Source organism: Stegodyphus dumicola, chromosome 3 (genome assembly GCF_044657685.1).
Source record: "Stegodyphus dumicola isolate Sdum_Otavi_A_Nest chromosome 3, ASM4465768v1".
NCBI classification, from domain to species: Eukaryota; Metazoa; Arthropoda; class Arachnida; order Araneae; family Eresidae; genus Stegodyphus; species Stegodyphus dumicola.
The window spans coordinates 164,047,647-164,074,891 of NC_140770.1; the positions used below are offsets into that span (position 1 = coordinate 164,047,647).

At 32.4% G+C, this 27,245-nt stretch overlaps 1 protein-coding gene across 2 annotated transcripts in view; it reads left to right on the forward strand.

Annotated features, from left to right (window-relative positions):
* Nucleotides 1–27,245, forward strand: part of LOC118186215 (uncharacterized) — a 695,790-nt gene that overhangs the window by 625,560 nt on the left and 42,985 nt on the right. For both annotated transcript variants that reach the window (XM_085813564.1, XM_085813565.1), the window contains exons 17-22: nucleotides 8,111–8,281; nucleotides 12,587–12,668; nucleotides 17,016–17,136; nucleotides 20,299–20,351; nucleotides 24,483–24,600; nucleotides 24,951–25,057. In XM_085813564.1, coding sequence (XP_085669690.1) covers nucleotides 8,111–8,281; nucleotides 12,587–12,668; nucleotides 17,016–17,136; nucleotides 20,299–20,351; nucleotides 24,483–24,600; nucleotides 24,951–25,057 — 652 coding nt within the window. The remainder of the gene's footprint in view (nucleotides 1–8,110; nucleotides 8,282–12,586; nucleotides 12,669–17,015; nucleotides 17,137–20,298; nucleotides 20,352–24,482; nucleotides 24,601–24,950; nucleotides 25,058–27,245) is intronic.

Genomic DNA, 27,245 nt, shown 5'->3' on the forward strand with positions numbered 1-27,245 from the left:
TTGTCGCGCAGAAAGACCGACATTAAAAATAGAATGCGTTCTAAATTCTTTCGTGAAATACTTTGTTAACAGAAATAATAAATTACTTAAATTCACATATTAATGAGTAATCCGAACGCAGCAATTCTTATATTATATCACAATGGATTATATATATTGTGTTTGTAAAATTCCTTTATTTTCGCATTTGTTGATCGTAGACTGGTTTGTCCAGTTATAAAATGTTTTAAATTATACAAATATTCAAGTTCGAGAATTTTTAAATTTAGAAATCAGTTTTGTGAAAACTGGGAATATCTAACTTCTTATACGGTCTCCTGATCTCTATAGTTATGTATAGTAAAAGTTTAAATTCATTGTAAAAAATAAAGCACTAAATGTTTGCCTAAAGTTGGGGATCTAGCTGTGATAATTTTTGGGGAAAATGCTTATATTTTTTAATTTATTTACAATTTCTTGATTATAACTGCTGTTTTCGTAGCATAACTATCCTTTCATCATCTTCTCAAAAAAAAAAAAAAATAAAATAAAAACTTCCGCAATTTATTAATTTTGGTCCAAGAAATATTTTTCAAAACTGTCTATTAAAACTCGCTCCGGAATTAGTACATATTTTAACTCACCTGAGCAAGTAGAATCATTAAAATCATCAATATTTTAAAATCATTTGGACAATTATTATTACTTGGCATAGTAACAATTAATGATATCAAGTGTTTTAGAGTACACGTATAAGGTATTTTCTCCCTCCTTCCTGCATGCTTTTGTGGTGTAACGGTAGCACACTCGGCGCGTATTGGAGAGGTGCAGGTTCGAGTCCCGGTGAGGGCATGCACATTTTTCATGTCTTCTGCTTTAAAATAACCTAAAGGCTCTACAAACAAAAGATAAAATTATTTAAACAATCAACCTAAACGTTTAACTTCATCAGAATTGCATCAAAAACAAATTACAGTTTATCTCCTCTCACACATTTGATTTGCGCCCGCGTTTTGCGAATTGCATCCGTTCTTCTTCATCAGAATTCTGTTAACTGAAATAAATTATAGACTGTTTCCTTTCGCACATTTAATGTGTACCCACATTGCATCCATTTTTCTTTCATAAAATTGCAGTTAACACAAATTATAGACTATTTCACTTCACGCATTTAATGTGTACCCACATTTTGTAAACTGGGCATTGCATCCATTCTTCTTCATCAGATTTGCGGTTAACACAAACAAATTATAGATTGTTGTCTTTCCCACATTTAATGTGCGGCTACATTTTTCAAACTGTGCATTGCATCCATTCTTCTTCATTCGAATTGCAGTTAACACAAGTTATATACTGTTTCATTTCATACATTTAATGTGTACCCACAGTTCTCAAAATGTGCATTGCTTCTTCACCAGAATTGCTGTACACATCTTCGAAAGTTAAGCTAAACTATTTTTCTTTTTCAAAATTTGTATCCGAGTTCAAAATCATCTTCTTCACCATTGCGACGTCCTCCGTTACACTGTTTTCGAGTATTTGTTATTGATCCTGGGGGCCCGAGTATAGTTTCGGAATTTTTAGGGGCAGACATAAACGCTGAGGTCTAAAAATCGACTTTTCTATTTTGGGATTGAAAACTGGATAGTATAAAGTAATTTGCAGGCTAACATTTAAAGCAGAAAGTAGAACTACATGAATCAAAATTAAAGCAGCATTTTAAAACTTAATACGTAGACCAAATAAATGTATAAAAGCGTTTTTTAAAAGAATCAGATATCTTACCCTAAATCAAAATTTACGAAATATTTTTTGTTATTAACTAGCTAAGGACGAGTACGTGAACACAACCTCTCATTACTCGTTTCGGAAGGGCACTGAATGTGCTTGCGTAATACATTCCGTCACAAGGATAATGTTAAGCGAAAATTCTGTGCGTAACGTGCGTGTTACAACTTATCTCTTTCGCATCTAGTCTCTGGCTTACCTACGGCTAAAATCGACCAAGACATTTAATTTGATCTCGGATTTCAATTTTGCAGTCTTTCACAGTTTTCCTGAAGCGGTCGACTAAAATATAAATTAGAATAATTAAATGTTGATTTTTCCTCTTGAATGTCATTCAATGATATTTTGTGATTTGCTAGTCTGTAGGATGCTTTAAGTTATAACTGTGTGCACTTCGTATTTTTATGCAAGTATTTAATAAGTATTGAAAAGGCGTTAATAATATTCGCATGTAGCTTTATTTCTGTAGGATCAGAATCCAATAGTCCAATAGTCATAGTTCTATAAATATTCTTTACTTGCTATGTGCCAATGAAGCCCGCCGTTCTTCTCTACAACACTAGTTCTATAGCATTCTGTGAATTAAATCTTTCTTTTTGAAGAATTCTTATTCACCAAAAGGTTCCACTACAGGTTGTATAATAATGTATTTTAATCTATTAATAACAGAAACCTTTATTCAAATTGATATATTGTTTTAGTGACTTCCAGATTTAAATATTTCCTTCTTAATTTGCGTACTGTAGAGTCATTAGGTTATTTCGATAGCAGGAGATATGAAAAATTATCATTGCCCTCGCCGAGACTCGAACCTGGTCCTCACGACTGCGCGCGGTGTATGCTAACTGTTACACCACGAAGGCATGCTGAAAAGGAAGAAGAAAATACATTATATACTTCCCCTTTTAAAGGGCGACTGGGGATTAGGGGACCCATTTGCCAAATATTGGTGGTGAAGTATCATGATCATCCACCACCTTTTAGTTCAGGGGCCACTGTAGGGTCATTAAATTATTTCAATAGCAGGAGATAGGAAAAATGAGCAATGCCTTCGCCGGGACTCGAATCTGGACCTCTCGAATATTAACGGTTAGCGTACACCACGAAAGCATCCTGAAAAAGAGAGGGAAAATACCTTATAGTACGACTTTGAAACTTTAAAATTAAATATCTCGTTCGTTTTTGACGTTAAAGAGCCAAACCATTATTGTGTTATTTTTTAGAATGGGCGTGAACTTTTACTAAATATAATTATAGTGACAGGAGAATGCATAAATATTCAGTTTTCATTGTTTTTATGAGATTGATGATTTGAATTTTAAAATTCTATAATGTGAATATGTTTCTTTTCAAAGTAAATATATATGTATAATATATATGTATAATATATATGTATATAAATAATATATGTATGTCTGAGTTTAATGACTACGAAAAGACAGCATGAATATTTTTATGAAAACGGTGTCATATAAAGATTTTGACATATTTCTTTGTTATATACACTGCTGACCACCGTCAATGCACCGTAAACCCTGAAGGAAGCATGCAAATAACATGAAATTTACAACATGCATTAGCGGAGGTGAGATGTGCAAATGTTTAGAATTTCAACGCAGACGCACATCACGCGCGCCTGTGGCGCAACTTCAAAGCTCTATTTAAGGCTTTGAGTTTTCGACGATTTCAAGTTCGGCAATTATGTTTTCCTTGTGGTTTTTTTTCCCCTAAAAAAACGATCAATTATGCCTCGTAGTAAACAGCGATCATCGTTTGATCAAGTATCCGAGTTCGACAGAGGAAGGATAGCGGCCTACCCCGAGAGTGTGGATTATCTTTCAGGGAAATCGGTAATCGTGTTGGACGAAACCAACCAATTGTAATGCGGATATGTTACCGTTGGATGCAGAAGGGTCGACGGACCGACGTGTTCGATCTCCTCTACCTTAGTGCACCACTTCACGTGATGACAGGAACATTGTGCGCATGGCTCCGCCGCCAATGGTGCGATAAAAGGAGGATGTGGACGGGAGAATGAAAGAAAATTGCATTTACTGACGGATCACGCTTCTGTCTGCAACACCACGATGATCGGATTCGAGTCTGGAGACACCGTGGAAGGAGAATGCTGAACAGCTGCATTATGCACAGGGTATTATGGTATGGGGCGGTATTGGATATCACTCTCGCACTCCTCTAATACGCCGGTACTTTAAACAACCAGCGCTACATCTCCGAGGTGTTGGCGCCAGTTGTCGTTCCTTACCTTCAGGGCTTGCTCACAGCCATATTTCAACAGGATAATGCGTGACCACACGTGGCACGCATTGTCCAAGGGTTATTCGTCAATCGCCAGATTCAATTGCTTCCTTGGCCGACTCGCTCTCCGGATCTTTCGCCGACAGAAAACATGTGGTCCATAGTTGCTAAACGATTGACCCAGATTATATCCCAAGCTGCCAAACCAGATCAACTTTGGCAACGTCTGGAAGCTGCTTGGTCTGCTGTTCCCCAAGAACAGATCCAAAGTCTCTTTGAATCAATGCCGAGGCGTGTGGCAGCGGTGATCTCCAACAATGGCGGCTACACTGTCTACTGATTCTGGAAGGAACCACACTTCACAGAAGTCTATAAATTTAATCATTTGATACTTTGTCAACATGTTATCTACTAAATAAATGTAAATGTATAAATTTTGTTGTGATATCTCTTTTCTTTCTTGGTGTTGCAAGTTGGGTGTCCAACAGCGTATTTAAATTTCATGCCACAGAAATTACAAAAAAAAAAAAAAAAAAACATTTCAATGAATACTATGCTTTCAAAGAATCCAAAGAGTAATTTTTTTTCTCTTTGTTACACTAATATTCACTCTTCGCTATAATCGCAGAACGTCGGTAGTTTCATCCGACTTTTGTTCTCGCAAGTGCTATAAACTTCTAGAAAAATATTTCCGCGATTTTCTTTTTAGTAACATAAAAATAAACCTGTTCCCCTTGGAAAGTTCTTCCCGAAGCCATATTTCCTTTATCAGCGGACTCTAATTGCTTTTTTAAATTCTTTTTCAATAAAAATAAATCTTATACTGTAAGAGTATTATTGTCTCTACTGTGCTCATGGCGCGAAATATTAATCATTATAAAGAAAAGTTCATGTTTTCTTAATGTAGTGTTCACTGTTGTTTAAACACATTCACAATTTCTTTTTTATATATTTCTGTTTCTTATTATTAGTTATTTCTTTATTATTTTATAAAAATAAGAATTTGAAAGTACTATGCTGTTTTATTCCTGTACAGATGATGTTTACACATTGCTTAAACAACAACTTCAGGTATAAGGTATTTCTCCCGCCTTCTTTGCATGCCTTCGTAGTGTAGTGGTCAGCAAGCTCGGCGCGTATTCGAGAGGCCCGTGGTTCGAATCCCAGCGAAGGTGATTCTCATTTTTCACATCTCCTGCTGCAAAAAAATTCTGGTGGCTCTACAGTGGCGCCCGAACTATAAGGTGGTGAATGATGATTCTTCATCACTAGGATTTGGCTACAGATATCGAACATGAAACTTGATAATACGTTGAGTTGATTTTTAGCCCAAAGGGCCTTAGCCCAAAAGGGCTATTAATTTCCTTTTGGCATTTTGCATTGGTTCACTATAAATGTTCCTTTTTCAAATTGTTGCCACCAAATATTATCGCGCTGTGTCATATTTAAAGAAATTAAATAATGCAGATTTCTTGCATTGTAATAAAACAACGGTACCTTGTCATGAAATTTTGAATAACGTGGCCCCCAAATTGGGCACCTGGAAGCCCAAATTAGGAATTTCATATTTTTTAAAACTTTAAAGAATATTTAATTAACAAATTGAACGATTTCAAAGCGAGCAATGGAAACACGGTACGGAAAAAAAAAAAAAAAAATTTTAATCTCCAGCGTGCGAGACTGAGTATCGGAAATTCTAGACATGTTATTTTAAAATATTTTGTGACGTTGCTGTTGAATGAAATTTTATGGTTTAAGTGCAAAGATATTATAATAAATAAAGCGTCATATTTAATAAATAAAGGTAACACACAAAACGTTAAAAAAAAGTCCCTTTTAGCGTAACATAAAATATGAAAACTTTTTTTTTTTTTTTTTTTTTTTTTTTTTTTTTTTTTTTTTTTTTTACTTCAGTTTTATTTGTTAACATTTTTTTCTTCTCTTCTTATTTTTAATTTCTCATTGTACGAGAAACCTGCAGCATTTATAATCAGCTTAGTGAAGGTTTATTTGTATTGATGAGATCAGATTCGTACACTTATTTCTCTTCCTTTTCGATAATAAATAAACACTTTTTTTTTTTTTTTTTTTTTTTTTTTTTTTTGGCAGTCGTTTAGGTAAACTCAGGCTTTTTGGAGGGTCACAATGTGTTTCCATTTATCTCCAGCTAAATAGTTCTTATACAATGTTCTTACAAATTGTCTTGCTTTGAATTATATGCCTCGGCGAAAGCTGCTGAACATTATGTTTTTTAGCTTTTTCAATTTGTAAATCTTGGTTTATTATTTTATTTACTATTGCTACAGATGTATTTAAAGATTTTGCAATTCATTTCTGCATCGGAAAGGTTTTTGTTGCCAACGATTTAATTTAAAAACATAGGATCAGTACCTTTTTCAGGTATTCTCTTAGAGTCTTCTCTCCATGTAGAAGTAAAGTTTGACGGTATTTCCTCTTCCGATTAATAATGTTGTTTATAAATTTTAATACTAAGCATTTCGCAATGTCTTTTAATTATGGAACAGGAACATTTCTTTTCGGCATGCTCAAAAATGCATCCTATAATCCACAGCTTGTTTACATACATCATTTTGAAAGAGAGAGTAAATTTAAAAGTAGAGACTTATTTTTTATTTCAAATAATAGGTTGTTTCCAGAAAGTTTTATTCCAGAACATTTGCTTTTTTACTTCCTTGTACGAAGGAAAAGGAAGTATTGTAATCACGAAAAGTTTCAGGCATCATATTTCAACGCAAATATCCATTTGCACCGCTATCGAATGCAATTTAACGATGTTTTTGTTTATGCGTGACACCTGTACGCAAGGACAGAATAAAAGACTCTTTTCCTCCAAAAAAATATAAAACTGCTTTAAAATGAATTCGGGAGAGAATTTTTCGTGGCGACTGTGCGAACGTACGTACGTACGTATCTCGCATAACTCAAAAACGAGTAGCCTCAAGAACGTTGAAATTTTGTATATAGGACTGCTAACCCATGTAGAGGTCTACCTCGTATTTTGGTTGCAATCGGTCGCACCAAAAGTATATAAATATGTGTTTATACATATATATATATATATATATATATATATATATATATATATATATCCACTCTGTTACTCGGCTCAGTGATCTCAGTTTCTTTATTCTTATATGTTTGTAAATTGTGCATTTTTTGCTTTAAAAATGATTGAATTATGTTGTTCTTATCTTCCGGTTATGGTTTTTATGCCTTTAGCTAATCTGTATGCAATAGTTTTAGAATTATCAGCAATTTAAAAATTGTTTAAGTGTCGCTAAGCCTAATAAGTTTTTCCATAACGGCCATTGCTTGTTTACATTTGAAACAGCAGAATAGTAGATTAGTAGATTTGTCGCCAATCTAGAGAAAGTAAGCTTCGCAATGACAAAGATAACGCCTCCTTTTATTATTGCGAATTAAATTATGCTTAATCCATTCTGGAATGTATTCGAGGAAATAATTGTTAAGATTTACTTCATAATTTTCAATGCAGAGTTTTAATGTATTTTTGCTTTGTCGCGGAGGGAGAACTGAAATACTTGAAAAATATGAATCGTCTGTGAAAAACAGTTTCTTTTATTGTTTATTTGTTTGTTTAATTTCTTTTATACATCGTTTTAGAATTATTTGAATAGGACATGTGGCAATGATTAGATACTTCTTAAGATGATATAAATTTTGTGCATTCTGAATTAAAAAATGAATGAAATGTAATGCTGTTAAGTGAGCCTAGGGCCAGAGTGTCGCTATGGTAAACAAATATAGTGAATTTTAAAGAGTGCATTTATTCTATTGTGGTTTATGCGCTATCGACGAATTAGATTTAATTCAGTCTAATAAGTTTAAATGAAATGCAAGAAAAAATGGGTGTAATTTAATATTCCGTACAATGAATTCATGTGGTGCACACATCAGATTTTTTTTTATTCTTTTTCAAAATCCTTCAAAAAATGTATAAACACCCTCTGTATTTGACAAATTCTTTCTCCACTTAAATGCAAAAGTATGTCTGCAATAATTATTCCTGATTCCCATTTAAAAAATATTTTTCAATTTACAGCTGTTCAACTGGGGAAAATTCCGGAACGCACGCAGCAGCCATTGAAAATACCATCTCAAAGATTTTCACCTGTTAACAAATTTGCAGAACCTCAACCCGTACAATACACGTGGATGACAAATTCAGTTGAACTCGATCTTACGCATTTGAATCTGGATGAAAATGATGAAGGTAAAGATTCATCTTGTGTCATTTCATTATTTTAAATAACAATTATAAATTAAACAAACCGAGTCTTTTACATTGCTAACTGCATATTATATATTTATCATCCATGAGATTTTTATTGCTATATTTAACGATTATGAACTAAACGAAAAATACATTTGCAGTTATGTATTGTTCATTCATGGGAGTCATACTATCGTTATAATATTAGATATATAATTTCGATGGGATATATGATATCTTGGTAATAATGCATATATAATATCGATGAAATATATAATATCTTTACAATATAACATATATAATATGGATGGAATATATAATATCATTATAATGTTAAATATATAACATCGATAGGATGTATAATATCGTTATAATATTATATATATAATACCGATGGGATATATAATATAATTATAATGTCATATATATAATATCGACGGGATGTATAATATTGTTATGATATTAAATATATAATATTGATAAGATATACAGGGTGTCCCGTAGATATGGCGACAAACTTCTGGGGGAGGTAGGGCACATCATAAGGATTAAGAATTTTATAGGAACCCATGCCCAGAAACGTTATTGTACGCCGCCAGGGGGTGCTCTACAGGAGAGTGCGTCCCAGAACACATCATTACAAGTGAGGATTGTCTCATTCGAGCGGTAGGTACCATGCGAAGAGCATGAAACGCTATACGAACTGGGAGCTTGCAGACATGCACTTTGTGTATGGAATAGCTGAGGGTAATGGACGAACCGCTGCACGCATTTATCGAGAACGCTTCTCCGACAGACATCAACTATACCACAGTTTGTTTGCCCGTCTGCATCAAAATTTGTGCGACTACGGGTCATTAAGAAGTGGGCTCATTTTGGACTCAAATGCGTAAGATCGAGTTCAACTGAGTTTGTCATTCACGTGTATTGTTAGATGTTCGTAGCCATTTGAACAGATCATTTCCGCCCCGATGGACTGGGCGTGATGGACCAGTTTCCTGCCCCCCCCCCCCCCGCTCACCGGATTTATCGAGCCTTCGTTTTGTAGGAAGCCATTAAAAGTGTGTATCACGATCCTGTTGTGTCTGAAATGGATCTCGTGGCAAGACTCGCCTGCGTAGCTCCCTACCTCCCCCAGGAGTTTGTTGCAACATTTACGGGACACCCTCTATATAATATCGTTATAATATTGGATATAAAATATCGATGGGATGTATAACATTGTTTTAAAATTACATATATAATATCGTTATAATGTTAGATATTTAATATCGATAGGATGTATAACATTGTTATAAAATTACTTATATCGTTATAATGATATTTAATATCGATGGGATGTATGATATCGTTATAATATATTAGATGCATAATATCGATAGTATAAATAATATCGTTATAATTTTAGATATATATGATATTGATGGGATATATTTATTATCGTTATAATGTTAAATATGTAATATCGATGCGATGTATAATATCGTTATAATATTACATATATAATATCGTTATAACGTTAGATATATAATATCGATGGGATGTATGATATCATTATAGTATACTAGATACATAACATCGATGGGATATATATAATATCGATGGGATAAATAATATCATTATAATATTATATATATAATATCGATATGATGTTTAATATCGTTATAATATTAGATATATAACGTCGATGGGATATAAAATATGTTTATAATATTAGATATATAATATCGATGGGATGTATAATACCATTATAGTATTACATACATAATATCAATGGGATTATCAATGGGATTAATATCGTTCTAATGTTAGATAATATCATCGTTATAATATTAAATACGATCATTGTTATAATTTTAACTAATAATCGTCGCTATAATATTAGATATATAATATCGATGGGATATATAATATCGGTATTATGTTAGATATATAATATCGATGGGGTGTATCTTATCAGTACAGCGAGCGAACTTGTAGTAGAGGTAAGGAGGATTTTTTACCTTATCTCCGGTTTTTGTTATGTATAATACCAGAGAACTCTTGACAGCTTTCCCGATAGCTGCTTTTCCCTGAAATGTCCCCCTGTCTTCCGATCTGATTCTCGTTGAGGGATTTTTGTGTTTGTTAGCTCTACGACGTGAGGTTTCGAAGCTAAAACTGAGTCAGTGAGGCTCCGAACATTAATTTCTGTTTTGCACGTATTTAATAATTTGAACTTTTTAATAATTTGTGTTGGTGTTCTTTAATTTTAAGTTGAAAATTTCAGATTATTATATAATAGCTACAATCGGCGCAGCTAAGAAAAGAGTACGAGCTATTTTTCTACCTTTTGTTTCTAATTTTCATTTTTACAACTGTGTGCTTGTCTCGTATCATTTAAGTTGAGTATCATTAAGTGTTGTTATTAAGTATCATTAAGTGTTGTTAGTAACCAAAACTGGGATTTAATAACACAGTATAACAGAAAGTAATGTTCATAATTAGGAATGAGTTTGATGTCAAGTAATAAAAAAATTTATCCGAAATGATAAAGTTAATTCTGAAGTTTGTAAGGATCTAAGTTTTACTAACGTTTATTTAGTTTTAAAACTGTACTATCTTCTCTTATTTTCTACTCTCGGCCAGAATAAACGCATAAATAATATGTTTATGCGAATTGTACTTGCTAACGCTTAAGTATTTAATTTGTGGCTTTTTGCCTAGGGCAGAGTTAGATGACTCGAGAGTGAGCCGCCTTGCCACTACATTTCACACGAGCCTGCAATCAGTTGCTGTCCGCCTTTAAGGCCAGAGGTTTTAGTCCCTCTTGAAAGCTAAAGACGTTTTATAGTTTTCCGCAATTTGCGTACTACATACGTAATAATTTAAAAGGCCAGTCTTAGTGTTAGTCATTTGTGTAAAGTTTCCAAAGTTAACTCCAAAGTTAGTTGGTAGTTTGCATATTTTTACATTCAGACCACAAGTGGTTGGTCTTTGTATCCCGACGTGCGCTTGTAATATCATGGAAAATAAAGGGTAATTGAATCCTTCTCATCTTGTCGTCTCTTATACACTCCATAAGACATAGTTTGAAGTCAAACTCACTGTCTCGTCAGGATACTTCATGTTCCCAAAGCAGATAAAGAGAAATACAAGTCCCGATAAGTTTACTCGATATTAAAATAAAGGCTAATATATTAGCAACGATACTAACTAACAGCTGAGCAAACAATCACTGGTTAATTTCATTCTTGGTCAAAAGCTTTGTTTTTAAGGCTTTATAGTGGTGTTGCGCTGATTGTACTTTGTGTTTTGCGTAATATTTTATTGTGTATTTTTGTTTAATCAAATTTTAGGCTCTGATTTTATTTGTAACTGTTAGTGTATTATGTTGCAAATCTTGAACATTGGAATAGATCGACATCCGAACTTTAAATATTACTGAACAAAACCAGAGATAAGGTGTCAAAAATCCACCTTTAAAGACCTTGGTAAAACTCTCTGTCGCTAGGTTAGTCACCTTTGGTAACTTTTGACCAACTTGGAAGTTCCCAGAAAACACATTTTCAAACCCTTCAAAGCTATTTTTCTAGAAGAACTGCTGGAGACTTTCAGAAAAATCGTATTTATTAATCATCTCTTTCATCAGTTAGATGTCTAATTCACTTAAGAGTCGTACGACTGTATTGAGCTTTTCTTCAGTAATTACCGCCTTAAAGTATGCTCTGTAAATGCTACTTGTAGCGATTTACTTTGTTGTGTGAATCGTTATTTCTTTAAATAAAGTAGCAATTTCTTTCTGTTAAGCTGACCTAGTTAATAATATCTCTTCGAAACCACAACACGTAACAATATGTTGCTCTTTGGTTGAAGTAGGAGGGATATGTTTGTCAAGCCTACTGAAGAATTTTGCGCAATTGTCTGAACCTTAGAGAACCGTCAATTTCCGAGTTATATCGCCAAGTTCCTAAATGCCTAAGTCTTCTAATATAAACGAAAGATTTTCAAGTTACAATTTAAATGAAATATTTATATAAAATCACCTTATATATTAATTACACGCAAATTTATTAAACTCTGTGTTAAATTCTTACAAATATGTATTTTATTCCAGAGTAATTTAATATTAGAAAAAAAGCTTCAAACGGCAAAAATTATTAGACACTAAACTCTTCTTGGCTGTGACGCAGCACCGATATGTATCTTTCTGTAACGACAAGCAAATTTTTGCTATAAAACTTTACTTTGTTTCTCTTTCGATTTTTTCCATTAAAAATAAATGTAAAATAGAATGTTTCTGCTATTATTTTCGTTTATTTTCAGGTAACTCTACAACATCAGTTATTGCAGTTTTCTACAGAAATTTATCTTCTCACTTACCTCAAAGATTTTACTCGAAAAAAGGGTGAGTTTATTTGAGAGCATTACTTATATCATGTAAACCGTATTTGACGGCATATAAGACGCACTTTTTTTCCTAAATTTGGTCTCAAAAAAGTTACCTGCGTCTTATACGTGAAGGACAGTCTTATACGTGAAGGACACAGTCTTATACGTGAAGGGAATTGCATTCAATAATTGTTTATTTGGCTTTTACAAAACGTGAGAACTAAAAGAAACCACGCTATTGAAACTTTTTTTCCTTGTGTGTGGCCGTCTAAATAAGGGTGCGTCTTATGTGCCAGTGCGTCTTACGGTAAGAGAAGCAAATGTTTTGGAATAAGCATTTCTGGCGATAGCGTATTACTTGAAATGAAAAATATTCTTTACTATTCTTAAATATATTGATCTTTCAAACTGTTGCATGTAAACAAGTTGTGGATTGAAGGATATGTTTTTGCGCTTTCCGAAAAGAAATATTCTTATTCCCTAATTTAAAAATGTTGAGAAAAACATGGTATTAAAATTTCTAACTGCAAAATAAACAACATTGTTAACCCAGAAGGGAGAAACCGTGAATTATTGCTTCTACATGGAAAAATGGCTTCAAACGAATGTCTGAAAATAGTACGTACTGTTTGTAATGGTTAAATAGTTTGTAACAAGAGAAACTCCTCCAACGCAGAAATCAATCGCAAAGCTTTTAGATATATTTGTAGTAATAATAAATAAAATAATAAACTAAATAATAAATTAAATAATAAACTAAAATAAAATAATAAACTAAATTTAAAAAATCTAAAAACATGATGTTCACCAGGTTTTGCCGAAGCATGTGACTCAACGGAGGACAATTTTAGAACCCTGTATGAAAACTATTTAACGGGAAATAAATTGAAATATATTGTTACGGTTTTTGCATTTATTTAGCTATTTTTAGTAGAACTGAAATTAAAATTGTTTTATATCCCCATACAATGCAGCGCGCGACGAGTTTTAAGAGAAAGCTACCACGAAAAAGTAAAAATACAGGAGAACACGCATTTAACATTTAATAAATAGATATCTCGTAATTGTACTCTTTTGCTTTCCAGAAACCTCGAGAAAATACCAGAATGTTCTCGTGCATAATTAAAAAGCTTATAAAAGCCGGAGGAAAAGATTTCATTTCAGTTGTTTATTTAATTCTTGTTGATTGTAACGAATTCGCGGTAAGATCGGATTAGCTTTCTCTGTATTTTGAATTGAGTTTTATTTATATTTTAGTAGTATAAAATATAACTGCTGTGAGATATTACGATATTGTACGAATATCTCTGAGGAAATTTCAGCATTTTTTTTTTTATTATTTCTTGAGATTAGAATAAATTTTATTCACTTTTTATCGACTTTTGCATTCAATCCATTACGAACCCGTATGCACGCAACGATATTGTGAGTCTCGATGAAGCGTGAGTTTACCTACAAAAGAGTAAAAAAAGGTTTATTCATTATCAGAAACTTTGAAGAAGAATTATGTAAACCTGATTTCGTCAATGCAAAAAAGTCTCAGAAAGCGTTTTGTGTTTGCCGCAAGAATCCCTCGCAGTGAAAAATAAAATAAGAAGCGTAGTAAAAAATGTTAAATTCAACGTACTATCAAAAGAAAGTCATGTTTACAGAACAAATTTTATTTCTTCATCCCAGTGACTTTGAGAGCGGAACTTCATCAAGACAAGCAACAAGTCATCGCTCGAAAGGTAGCACAGGATTCCTTGAGAAAATGAAACGTAATACTGGTATTGCATATATACTTTCTAACGTATTCCTCTCTGGCGTTTCACCTATGGACTATTATGCTTTAGGTCATTTGAAGAAAGATCTTTGTAAGCGCAAACGCACTCCATCTGATGGATTTTGGAAAGCAATGAAAGAGGATTACTGACTAGTTGATTGATGGATTTACTGCTGGGTGCCTACTGTATAGGTTACAGGGAGATTCGTAATTGGAATATTCGAAATCTCTATCTTTTATGGAACAGTTCCTTTTAAACATTAAAATCATTTGCATCATGAAAATCATGATGCAAAGAACTGGCTATCAGATCAAACATTTTTTTTTTAAATTACGCTTTGAATTTTAAACATTGATTAAACGGCCCCAGAATCGTTTTTAAAATGTGGAGATACCATCTTTAACATTCCAGTCTTTAACATTCTGTACTGCTATCGGATATTACTTGCAGCTGTAAAGCTTCTATCATTCGGTATTGCGTAACTTTTTCCTGTCAGTAACAAGTGTATTAAAATTATGAAATATAACAGTGTAAGGAAACTACTAAGCAACAATTCTCTTTGTTAAGAATTAAAAGCGTTTCCCTTGCAAAGAACTCTAAGAAATTCGTTACCTGGACAAATGAAAAGTTTATTGAAGGTATAAGAAATCGTGAAAAAAACAAAAAGGCAAAATATCAAATTGAAAACTGAAGGCTAAATTGTTGAAATTTTGAGAACTAAATATAGCTGAATAAAATTAAAATTTTGTTCAGAGAGTTTTGCTTTACGCTTTTATTAATATTTTTATCATATTCTAAATTGCTCTTCCCCATTCTCTGTGAATCATTTGGCAGTGACATTAACGCAATAAGAGTCTTCTAAGGCTTACGCAACATATCGTACATACAGGTCTTAGAATCAGTTTATAATACTTGATCATTGAAAGAGAACGTGATCAATAGCCAACTGTGTTATGAATCGCATATAGAGTTATTTAATTTAAATCAATCTAAAACTGAATTTTGCTTAACCTTTTTATATTTCTAGTGGCACGTTACAAGACACCTGAACATCAAATAAAATACAAAATAAAAACTAGAAAATTGGCATCAGTATATTTATAAAACTCAGGGACATCGCCACCCAGTAGCGCTCCCAAATCAAAACACGAGGAAAAGCAGAGCTTTGCGGAGAGATGGCAAATCCATGTCTTCCCTAAAATTTCATAAGGGGCAAAGAGAGTCAGGAGTAATGCTGATACATTGGAGGTCCTTACTAAGGCAGCCATGGCCTTAGTAGCCATCACTGCTGCAACAATGCAACAGATTTCTCTCTAGGCCATTTGGTTATTTAAAGAATCTATCTAAACCATGATTTATTTCTATCTGCCAGTTCCTGAAAAAAGGATTCTCTGAGGTCTTTCCTAATAATTGATTTGGTGGAATTGTAAAGGAGACCATGCTGTGGAGTCAGAAATTCCCTTCTTAACAAAGAAATCTGCGGCCTCATTACCCTGAATTCCGCTGTGGGCAGTAATCCATTCACGTACAAACTTGTGTCTACTTAAGAGCCAGTTGAGGATATCAGAGCAGCAATCGACAATTGAAGAGTGGGAATCACTGTGAAACTCAATAGCTTGAAAAGTGGCTCTGGAATCTGATAAAAAGACCATCTTTGAAAAATGCTGCAGACGAGTCTGTGGTTGTAGCCGTGCTCAGTGGATGGCCGAAATTTTACTGTCAAGAGCAGCTGCATATGGCCCAATGGGTGCGTATGAGGAAACTGACTAACAATGAACTGAAATCACCCATTATGGAACCATCAGTATACACTCACAACTATTCTTCTTTCCGGTAGCAAGAATTTATAAATTCGTATGCCAAATTTTTAAGCACATTTTCATTAATGTCACTTTTACTCGTAGACATTTCTTGTTCAAGTCCGAGAGGGCTGGATTTTTCTTAATATTTAATTTGGCAAACATCTTGTAGGGTCCAACAGGTGCACTTCTGTATGAAAGACTGGAGTAGTAGTAACTACGAAGAGAAGGATTAAAAGTACCCTTTATTAATTTTTAAAATTTACAATGCGTCAAATAGACGCTAACAAACTTCGGCTCTGCTTGAACGGTAACTGAAAATGAGATAATGAAACTAAAAGTTGAAGATATTAACAAGTTATAGAACTAACCTACAAGGCTCAGCAAAATCCCGTTACTTAAACCTTCGAAACTAGGGGCAGCAAGTAAATGCAGTTAAGCCACGTGAACCAGCAACAAGGAAAAGTATCTACAGCAGAGGGGGCGGTCATAGCCTAACTCTCCTGCAAAGTAGAAATTTGCATTCCTTCACGCGCACTACGAGGGCTTATAGGAAAGTTTTAAAATTAAACTTTAACTTAGTTAAACTAAATATAAATCCCTACAATAAAAAACTAAATATAAATCTGTTATAAAAAGTAAGCGATTTTTTGCAATATATTCAAATAAATCTTTTCATTGATAATATTCAAAGTTTACTGCGTGTGTGAAACTTGTATTATATATCCTGTAGTGCACTTGTTCGTTATTTATTTTAGTTTGTGTTAGATGAAGCACTTAATGTGTTACTTTGACTAGGGTAGCTGATGTCGAGTACCACTTGATCTCCAGTCTAGTGGCTGTACGTGTAAGAGGCGAGCTGGATCCTGAAAATGTCAATATCAAAATATCTTTAAACAGCTTTAATCATACAATTACGGTAAGTTTCGTTTCTCTTATTTCAGACACTTTAACTACTTTGTACACTTTCTGGGGCTAATAACCTCCCTATAAATAAATTCTTTTAGTAAAGTAATAACTCTTTGGCTTTTTGAAACAGAATTGTATGTGAAAATATTTACTTTTTGTTGTATCTTAAGTCTAATTCGTATTCATTTTAATAAGTAAGTGTATTTTAGTAAGTAGTTTATTTTATTGCGTTTGATTTAGTGAGTAATTTTAATTTTCCAGATACTTTTAGTTCTCATTTTTTTGCTTTAAATCATATTTTTCCAATCCATTTTTTTGTTCACCCCCTCCTCTTCAAAGCCTTTTCTTGTCAGTACCTCCTATAAATTTGTTTACCGCCTCCTTTTCTTGCACCGTATAGCAATGAAATGCTAGATGTCTAGATGTCTTCTGAATAAAACACTGAAAAGGTTTGACAAATCATTGACCCTGACATAGCGCATGACTGATATATATATTTAATAAACATATTATTTGCGCATATTGAATATCCTTAATTATCGCATTTGTGATCATGCTGTTAGAATATTAGATTGATAGTTTATAATTTCGTTTCCTTGTAACAAAAACATAATCCTACATGCAATATAGACCAACGTGTGTTAAGAATCGATTTACATGATTTATTATGGTTCTTACAAAAATGAGTGACTCTTATATTCATGTAATCAAGTAAGGTTTTTAATTTTCTGGGTCAAAAGTGCTTATCCACATTTTTCAAGCATGTTCATAATGCCCATTTGCTTTCCTACGCCACTTTACTGCCTTTCGAACCATTTATGATTTGCAGCCTAACAGTGCTGGGCAAGAGAAGATTTATATGCTTCCTTTATTCTAGCCTATGGCTCGATAATGCGACGTTTTAAAGCTTTCCTGTTCCTTAGTGGATCTCAAGCCACACTGACGAGGAATGATATAGTACATACCCCAAGAATTTGTCAGAAAAAGCGTTTTTATGGATGAAATTATGTATTTTATTGAAAGAAGAAAAACTAACACAAAAGCTGAATTTCTGTAAAATGACTTATCTTTATACTTGAGAGCAGGGAAAAAAAAGAAATGAATAAATTATTATTATTAATCGAAGTAGAAGAATGTTTATATCTTGTTAGAAATAGAAGCATTTTACCTACTTGATCAATAGTCTAAAATGATAAACTTCTATTTCTATCTATCTCAAATAAATCATTTCCTCATCAAAAACTGACTTAGAAGAGCAAACATTGAGTGAGCAGAAAACAAGCCGAATTGAAAGTTTTCGGTTTATCTTTTTTGTGAAACATCATTTGAAAGTAATAAATTCGCTGGTATATGAAACATGTACAGTATCTCAATATAATTTAAACTAAGCTTTCGAATGCCTTTATCTTTATACTTGAGAGCAGGGAGTCATTTTACTGTTTACTTACTTAAAAGTCATTTTTACTGTTTTCCTAATATGCAACAGCTATGCAAGGAGCAATTCAGTATACTTTTAATAATGTTACCTTTGTCAACTATCTAGAAATAACTGGAAACTTGAAAGCAGCTAATATCTTTAACTTTCCTACTAACTGTTAGCTATCTTTGTTTCACATAAACAATATGCTGATATTATCATATTCTAGGTATAGCATAATCATTTGGCCAGGACTTATTTTGATTCGTTGAACTTAGCTTTTCGCTTCTATTGTTAGCGGTGTCAACCAGTTGAGGAATTATCTTAGGCCTTCCTACAGAGATTGACATTTCGGCCTCTTCTCGAATTAGTTCATTTACAGATAAAAGTTACGTTCATTACGTTGGCATTTGCTGTTGTTACCATTAAACTGCATAACTGTTACTTAAAACAGAGTTGTCGATTAACTGAGTTCTATCATAAAAAATTAAGTTTTTTAATGCGTAACGATAGAAATATGGCATTTACGCTGATGGAAAGTCTGCGAAAAATACTAAAGAACTTCTCTCTATGTAAAATACTAAAAGGAGAAAAAAATATATGTGAGACAAGAGCAGTTGTAGCAGATGACGGCATAGTATTTGGGATTAGTTTTTAACCACAGCACCAATGGCCAAGTGGTTAAGACACTGAATGACTGCAATTCGACCAGATGAACGTTTGGCTTTTCAGCTAGTTTTCGGGATTTTCCTGTGTGTAACATGAATATGAACTACTTTCGCTCAGGAAATCCTCCACAAAGGCATTCAAATAGCCTAACTTAACCTATTAACAGCAGTACCTACTAATTTAATTGTACGCAGTATAGAAATATATATTATAGTATCGTTGTATCTGTCTTAAAAGTATATTTCTAAGTCTTAAAAGATAATCATTAGTGTATATCTATTCTTCTATTTCACATTGACGCTTATTGAAATACGAGCGAGCTTATCACTGGTCGAGCGGTTCATCGCTGATTAGTGGTAGTTCGAGCCTGCGTTTCATTCCAGATGAATCCGATGGTACATGGGCGTTTCTGTGTTTTCCCCAGATGTAGGGTAGATTGCCCTTAGAATGTTCTCCACATAGGCATTCCTTCCTTTAGGCATATAACCCTTGTGTACTTTGTCATAAACAAAATAAGCCAAACCGAAATACATTAGTAATATAAACAAGAACAAACAACACGTGAATTAAGGATGAAACATAGACAGGGACAAGAAGAAACGGGAAGAGAGGGTGCGGATACACGTTCTTTAAGAGCAAAAGTACTTTGAATACTGATTTCATCTATGTTGACAAACTAACTTATTTTAAATATTAAACTGCTCCAAATTAAACTAATTACTTCTAGATTATTAAGTATTATTATAGATTATTAGTGTTTTTATGTGCTCTCGAATGAATCATACTTTTGACTTAACCATGCACATCGTCCACGTTAATACTTTGAGTAACTGGAAGTTGTTTAAATAATTAAAATTTCAGTCCTCTGTTTAATGAAAACTTTGTGATAATTATAAATAAGACAGATTATTACGATTAACAAGGCTTAATGAATTCTATAATAAAATTTTCTTCTCCTGTGTATGAAATGTTTTTAATTTGTGGTTAATATATAATGTATATTCAAAATGACAGTTTTCAAGTTTTAGTGACAGAGAACCTCTGTTATTCTAATAAAACTCTTCATATTTTATTGTATATTTTCAGGATAAACATATAGGATGGAACATATCTTGTGCCATGGCAAACTTTGAACATGGGTATGTATTTTTTTTTTTTTTTGAGTAAGAGATTTAAAAAGCATTGCAAATATTTTAGAATAAAAGTATTAAAGGAGATAATACATTTAGATGAAACTTTTTTATATATTCTAAGATTTTTATTTTCTAGCTCGAAGAGAGTCAGGGAAATTAAAAATTTAAAATTAGGCATATAAGCAGCCTTATTTGTCGTAGAATTTGGATAAAAATCTACTGATTTTGAGAGTGATCAGACACAGTTTCTTTTCTTCAGGAGCAAAAACACTTGTGCAAAATTGAAAGAAGCGACAACGACTTATACCGAAAGTAATAGGAGGAGCAAAATGAAAACGAACGTAGTGCCATCTGTCGAGTAATAAAATAGTAATGAAATGTGAAACATTAGAAGGTATTAGAAGTCTGAAAGCATTAGAAAAAACAAAACATTTGTTGAATTGAGTTTCTTGAAGCTTTGTTTACCTTCTTTTACTAATGACTTCAATTCCAATCTGTTTCTTCCTAATTCTTTCGGAATTTTAATAATTTCATTATTATTTTCCTATACAGATGGCGCTGCTTTCCTTTTCGCTTTGCTCCGTTTAGTTGCTTTTGTCATAAGAAGGTTCTCTCTCCTCTCATCTTTGCAAAAATTATTTTGCTTTTGAGGAAGAGAAGCAATCTCTGAGTCTGATCACCTTCGAAACCAGTATGGTTTAATTTAAAAGCTAGGCCGAACTAGGGTTGTTTCTTTTGCCTAATTTTAAATTTATTTATTTTTTAATTACTTTAATGCTACTAAATTGAAATTTTTCAGGTTACATTGCACTTAAGGCTTTGCAACAGATAACTTCTACAAGCAGTGATAAGTTAATAAAATCATTTCAATCAAACCTTATTTCTAGTATATTAATATCATTTAAAATCAAGAACATTTTAGAGAGAACGAGTGACGAATTAGTGCCTCAGTATCGGCTTTAGAATAAATATTAAGTGAAATTACATCATACAGTGTTTTGTTTTTACTAATGAAATTGTTAAAATTTATGCCAAATATAATGCAAAAAGATACCTGATGAATAATCAGTCATCTAAATGTTACTGCTATTTGAATGCATCACAGCTTTTAAAGAGAACAAATTCCGAACGCCAGGTATACCTTGCACAAAAAAATGCGAGAATTTTATATCTCCTGTTCTATTTGGTTTGCTGATGAAATTTTGCTTGCGTTTTTCATCTATCGAAAGTGTGACTTAGGATATATATTAGATTTATATCTGGGTTTGTTCTAACACAGGTATTTTGACTCAAAATCCGCCTTTTTCTGAAGTAACATATGGATTTTTTATAGTTCGATTTTACGACTCAAATTATGTCTGGATATTAAATTCTGTAAAATTTGGCGAGAATCTTACGGAGAAATTTAAAAATTTATCTTGGTATACGTTTTTCATTTTGCGTCGAAAATAATTCACTTGGCGAAATTTTTAATTTATGGTTTATCTTTTCATTTCATTGTGCTCGAGCTGAAAAGAAGGTTGCATCTTTTATTCTTTCAAATAATTTTAACAAAGTGGGTTAACCACATTTGACGTTATTATCGCTTAAAACAAATATACTAAATTTTAAAACCTGTCAATATGTAAATTCACGCATAGCTTGAGAAATTATGAATAAAAACTTTAATTTTTTCAGGTATGACTAGAAATGCATCTACTTTAAGGTGATGGTAAATTTTATAAATTATAATTTAAAATGTTTTTCAAAAAATTTATAAATATTTTTTAAATACAAATTTTAAAAGTAAGTCACAAAAAATATACAAATTTCATTCAAAATGAAGCTAAATATAAAAAAAATTAAAAACACAAATTTAAAAAATATATCATACTCTGCGACTTTCATTTGGACTTAACCTAAATTTTGAACTGTGAAAGGAATCAAGTAACTTTAATACAGAAGCGATATTAATAAATATATATACCAAACTCAATTTATAGAGACATTAATTTCAAAGCAGAAGTGATGAAAAATGAGCAACGCCTTCGCCGGGAATCGAACCACGGACATCTGGAATACCCGACCACTACACTACGAAGGCATGCTAAGAAGGCGGGAGAAATAACTTATAAATTAACAGTGGAAAGCCAAAATTTTGAGAGATAATTTTTTTAAAAACTGCTTTTACGATTTTTACAAGGCATTTTTACTTGGCATTTTGACATTGTAAAGTTCCTCACTTTGTGAATGCTAAGTTATTGTTAAACGTGAGGAATCTTAAGAACTATTAAGCTAATAATCGCTTGAGTTCGTGTGACAAGAAACAACAAGATGGAAGGGTAAATAACCCTTTATTATTCAAATAAAATTTAACAGAACTCCGTCTTGGAGTGTACAATAAAAGCCGACACTTCGGCTTGAGCTTAAGAGTTTAAGAAGTAAACTAAATCTAATCTAAACTAAAGAGATATAGCCGAAGCTATCAAGATTCTAACCGAGTTGGCCCCTTAACGCTAATTGATTGCGAAGCTATCGAGGGCCTGAGTACAGCCGAGCGTAATAACAGCTTTGAGAGAGAGTAGCCCAAAAGGCGAACACGCGTTAATCAGAAACTCTGATTTTCTCTCCCTCAGCAAGTAGAACTTCGCGGTTAAATACCGCTCCTCCTCATTATGTATTCAGACGAGATTCCAAAACTACATTCTGGCCGGAAGTAGTAAGTTAAGAATTGGACAGGAAAGGAACTTAAAATTTAACTGTTAATAAAATTAACATAATCCTTGCAACATAATTTGAGTTGTAGAATCGAAATATGGAAAAAACTTGGTATGTCATTTTTAAAAAAGTCTTTTGTGCCAGAATACCTATATTATAACACTATATATAAATCTGATATATATCCTAAGTGGGGCATTAAAAACGGAAGTTACATTTCTTGTGCAAGGTGCGCCTTAGGTTTGCTTGTGCGCTTTGGATGTTCTTTTTCCCTTTAATAATTTCGATAACTGTTTGTCTTTCAATTTCATAAATCTCGCATACTCGTGCAACTGATGTTCGATTTGCATGCTCCTTAATGAGTTTACATGCTTTCATTACACAAGTTAATATGATTAAATGTAATCTTTTGGGTCTTAATAATAATTACTGTTAATTTTTAAGTGAATATTTTTAAGTAATAATTACGTGAATGCTACATTTACTGTATATTGCTGTAGACTGTTGTTTTTAACGTTCTTAATAACTAAGCCAGAGGAACAGAAAGAAACTTACACTTTATTTAAATAAATAACAGCTCATACAAAGTAAACAGCTATAAATAACTCAAGAAGACAACGGAGATAAGGATAAATTTTCCTTAGCACGTTAAGAATAAACCACAGCATCAAAATCACTGAGAATAGTAAGCATTAAGCGGAAGCTCAATATTATAGCGCTACTTTCAGCTAACTTAACTGATCGACTCTGTATCTATAGGTTGCAAGTTGCAACACATTTGTATTTATACGTTAGCCCAAGCCTTTCGGAAGTCTCCAGAAACATCACACTTAAGGCTTCTGAAAATGTCGCCTTGGCTAATACACTTCAATGTCGCCAGATTAAAGACAGAAGCTTCCGACACAAAAAACGTTCTTATTTATATTCATAATCCAAATGTGGTTCCATTCTGTGATTATGTTATCCATAATACAGAAAGTAAACAGAATCCCCGTGACCAAAAATTTAATGAAAGTCAAAATATAATCAAATAAACATAAATATTTATATATATTTGCAACAATGAAAAAGACGAAAATCTTACTCGACGAAAATCTTGAAAAGCTTGAATTTAACGACCTGGGTTGTCAGATTGTTCTCCTAGGGATAACAATTTCCATGCGACCGAAAAACTGTGCCCATAAAATTCGAAATGGATTAAATCTGGATTTTTTGATTCGATGACCTACTGTGTGTGTTCAGTTGTACTAAGTTGTTACACGATCGAGTAATAAATCGTACACAGATATCCAATAATAACTGTAACATAATTTTTAGGATCGAATGATAAATTACACCTTTAGTAATCCACATTATTTTTGTCCTCTTTGTTACAGGTTTTACTTTCAAAAAGGTAAACATAGTAATTTCTGACTATTCTTTCTGCTGTTTCTTTTTCAGAACGATTGAGTTCACTACTAATAGTTGTCACTTGATTTGGAAAGCCGGCAACAACAGTGTTTGCCAATGCTATAAGCTGGGCACGTACGCACTGCTGCTTACTCATTATACACTTCCAGTAAGTACTTTATTATCAGATAAATATGCATTCTTTTGTCAGTGTAACAGTTTTACTTTTGCCTTTTTTAATATAAGATAGGGTGCATTAGTCATAAAACTCGCCACAACGTTCATTCTTTTCAGATCTTTTCATCAGATTAAATACTTCAACTTCTTCTTAAGCGTTGCTTTACTTCTTCCGCTAATGTTAATAATAAGAGCAACACTTTAAAGCTGGATTGAATTTCACATAAACTAAATGCAGTTTTATTTGTATTAATTTTAATTTTTTATTTATATATGCTTTTAGTTATATTTATCATTTCCTTACTTGTTTATGACTGCAAATCATGTCTGTCTCTCTTTTAGGAAGAACTGTACGCAGAAGTGAGTTTTGATGCCATAGCTGGTACTGGTGTCGCCATTTGTGCCTTTTTATTGCTTGTCACGATTTTGATGCTTTTCTCCTTATGGAGGTAAGAGGCCTTGCTTCAAAAATTCTGAATGTAAAACTGAGACGTGAAAATTAGTACAGTCAGCTTTCTATTCCCTCGATTACGTATTATCTGGGCCCTTCCTCAAAGAAAATTAACTCTATTTATTGCAGAATGCTGGGAAAATTATTATCGCAAACCTTCAACTTAAAATTAAACTGTATACAAAAGGTCCAAAAAAGGATAGCAGTAACGGGGACGTTTTCATAGACTTTAGAGGTTTTATACCTTAAATAATTTTTATCCGAGACACTTTTTATTCGGAACAGTTTATTTTAAATAATTTTTATCCCAAACAATATCCAATAAAGTTTATTTTAAAGAATTTTCACTCTAGATAATTTTTATCCGAAACAGCTTATTTTAAAGAATTTTTATCTGAAACGCTTTCATCCGAAACAGTTTACCTTAAAGAATTTTTTTCCCTCAAGACATTTTTTTTCGAAACATTCTATCCAAAATAATATGAAAGTTTCTATGACAAACCCGCAGAGTAAAACAAAACTTTCTCCGTAAAAATACAAAACTCTAAAGAAGAGTGCATGGTATAACTACAGTGATATTTGAAGATGTCATATTATTGGGGAGGTTCATTTTATTCAAAAGAATAAGTAATTTATTGTACATAATACGTAACATATAAATATTATAAATTAAAACAAAATGGCTGAAAGTATTTTACGCCGATTTGAGCTAAATAATATTACTGAAGTTCTTTTATAAATATTATTCCTAAATGCCAATGATGTTAATTCTTTCGTCACTTATAGTATGCTCTTTTTATGTCGAATACTGAATTAATTTACATAAACAAAGAACCTTATTCCTCAGATTTAACTGCTTTAAAATATTTTTTTAAATTAATAGTATTTTTCTGTTAGTTATAATGTGGTTTATCTCTCTCTTTCCTGTTACGTTTTTAACTGCTATCGGAATAACTGTGAGTTAGTCGATGACATCTTCCCTTGTATTTGCCTTGCAGTCGGAAACTGCCTGAAAAACTGCTTTTTCTGCATGAATCTAAATTCTGCAAAAACGCCATCATTCTCAGGATTAAATGTCAGAATTTTCTGCTTGGTAAATTAGACTTTGGATTTAGAAACAAAGAAGTCTTTATTTATAAAACAAAAACTTCTCATGGAAAGTTTCATAATTACTACTCAATATAACAGAATATGAACATACATTATTTAAATTACCCTAAAGAATCTATATGAATCCTGATTTTTATCAATTATGCTTTACGAATATAGTTAAATAAAAGGATTTTATTGAGCTATAGTATTCCATTTAAAATACAGTAAAATTTTCAGAGTTTGTTTTCTATGCTTTAATAATCGTTTTAAATAAGCTGGAAGAATTATATAGGAAATGATGAGGAAAGTTTCTCGATAACATTTATTTCTGTAAACAATGGCCTGAGCTTAAAAACAATAGGACGAATTTGATTTGGAAAGTTTCTACTTTTTTATATTTCTAATGAAACATTTACTTTGGAACTATTTAGTAGTTACAGTAGCATTCAGTACATTTTGATGATATCGCATACATTATATTTCAGTCAAATTTTACTACTGATGTGAAGTGATTGTTCAAGAGTTATACAAAAAGCGTACAGAAATGCCAGGGAAAAAATTTTAAATGTTTCCAAAATTTTATTATAAGATGCGTGCAGCATAGAATGGCATCCAGAAAAATAATCAATAAACAGAGATCACAAATTTAATACATAAGGAAAAGATATTAAAAAAGTTTTAACTGTAGTTCTCAAATTAGTTTAATTTATTTTTATTATTATTATTTGAATAAAATAAGCTGTTGTTTAAATAAATTAATAAGTTTATCTTTTCTATTTTTAACTGCCTGGTTAGTTGTTACTCTGCATTTATTTTACTTATGCCTAGTTGAATTCGGAAAAATTATGCATTTTTCATCTTAAATTGCTTAATTTTTGGTTTCTTCTTATTTTGTTTTATTACAATGGAAAAGTTGTTATCAAATTTAAATAACCTATTTTTCTGTTCGATTCTTATGCGATTACGTTTCATTTTATGATATACAGTGTGTATACAAATTCTTATATCAGATTTCATATTTTGAAATTAACCAGTATTAATTAGACCATCTGTAATCTAGACATCTAACATCCCGAATCTCAGTTTTTCTTTAC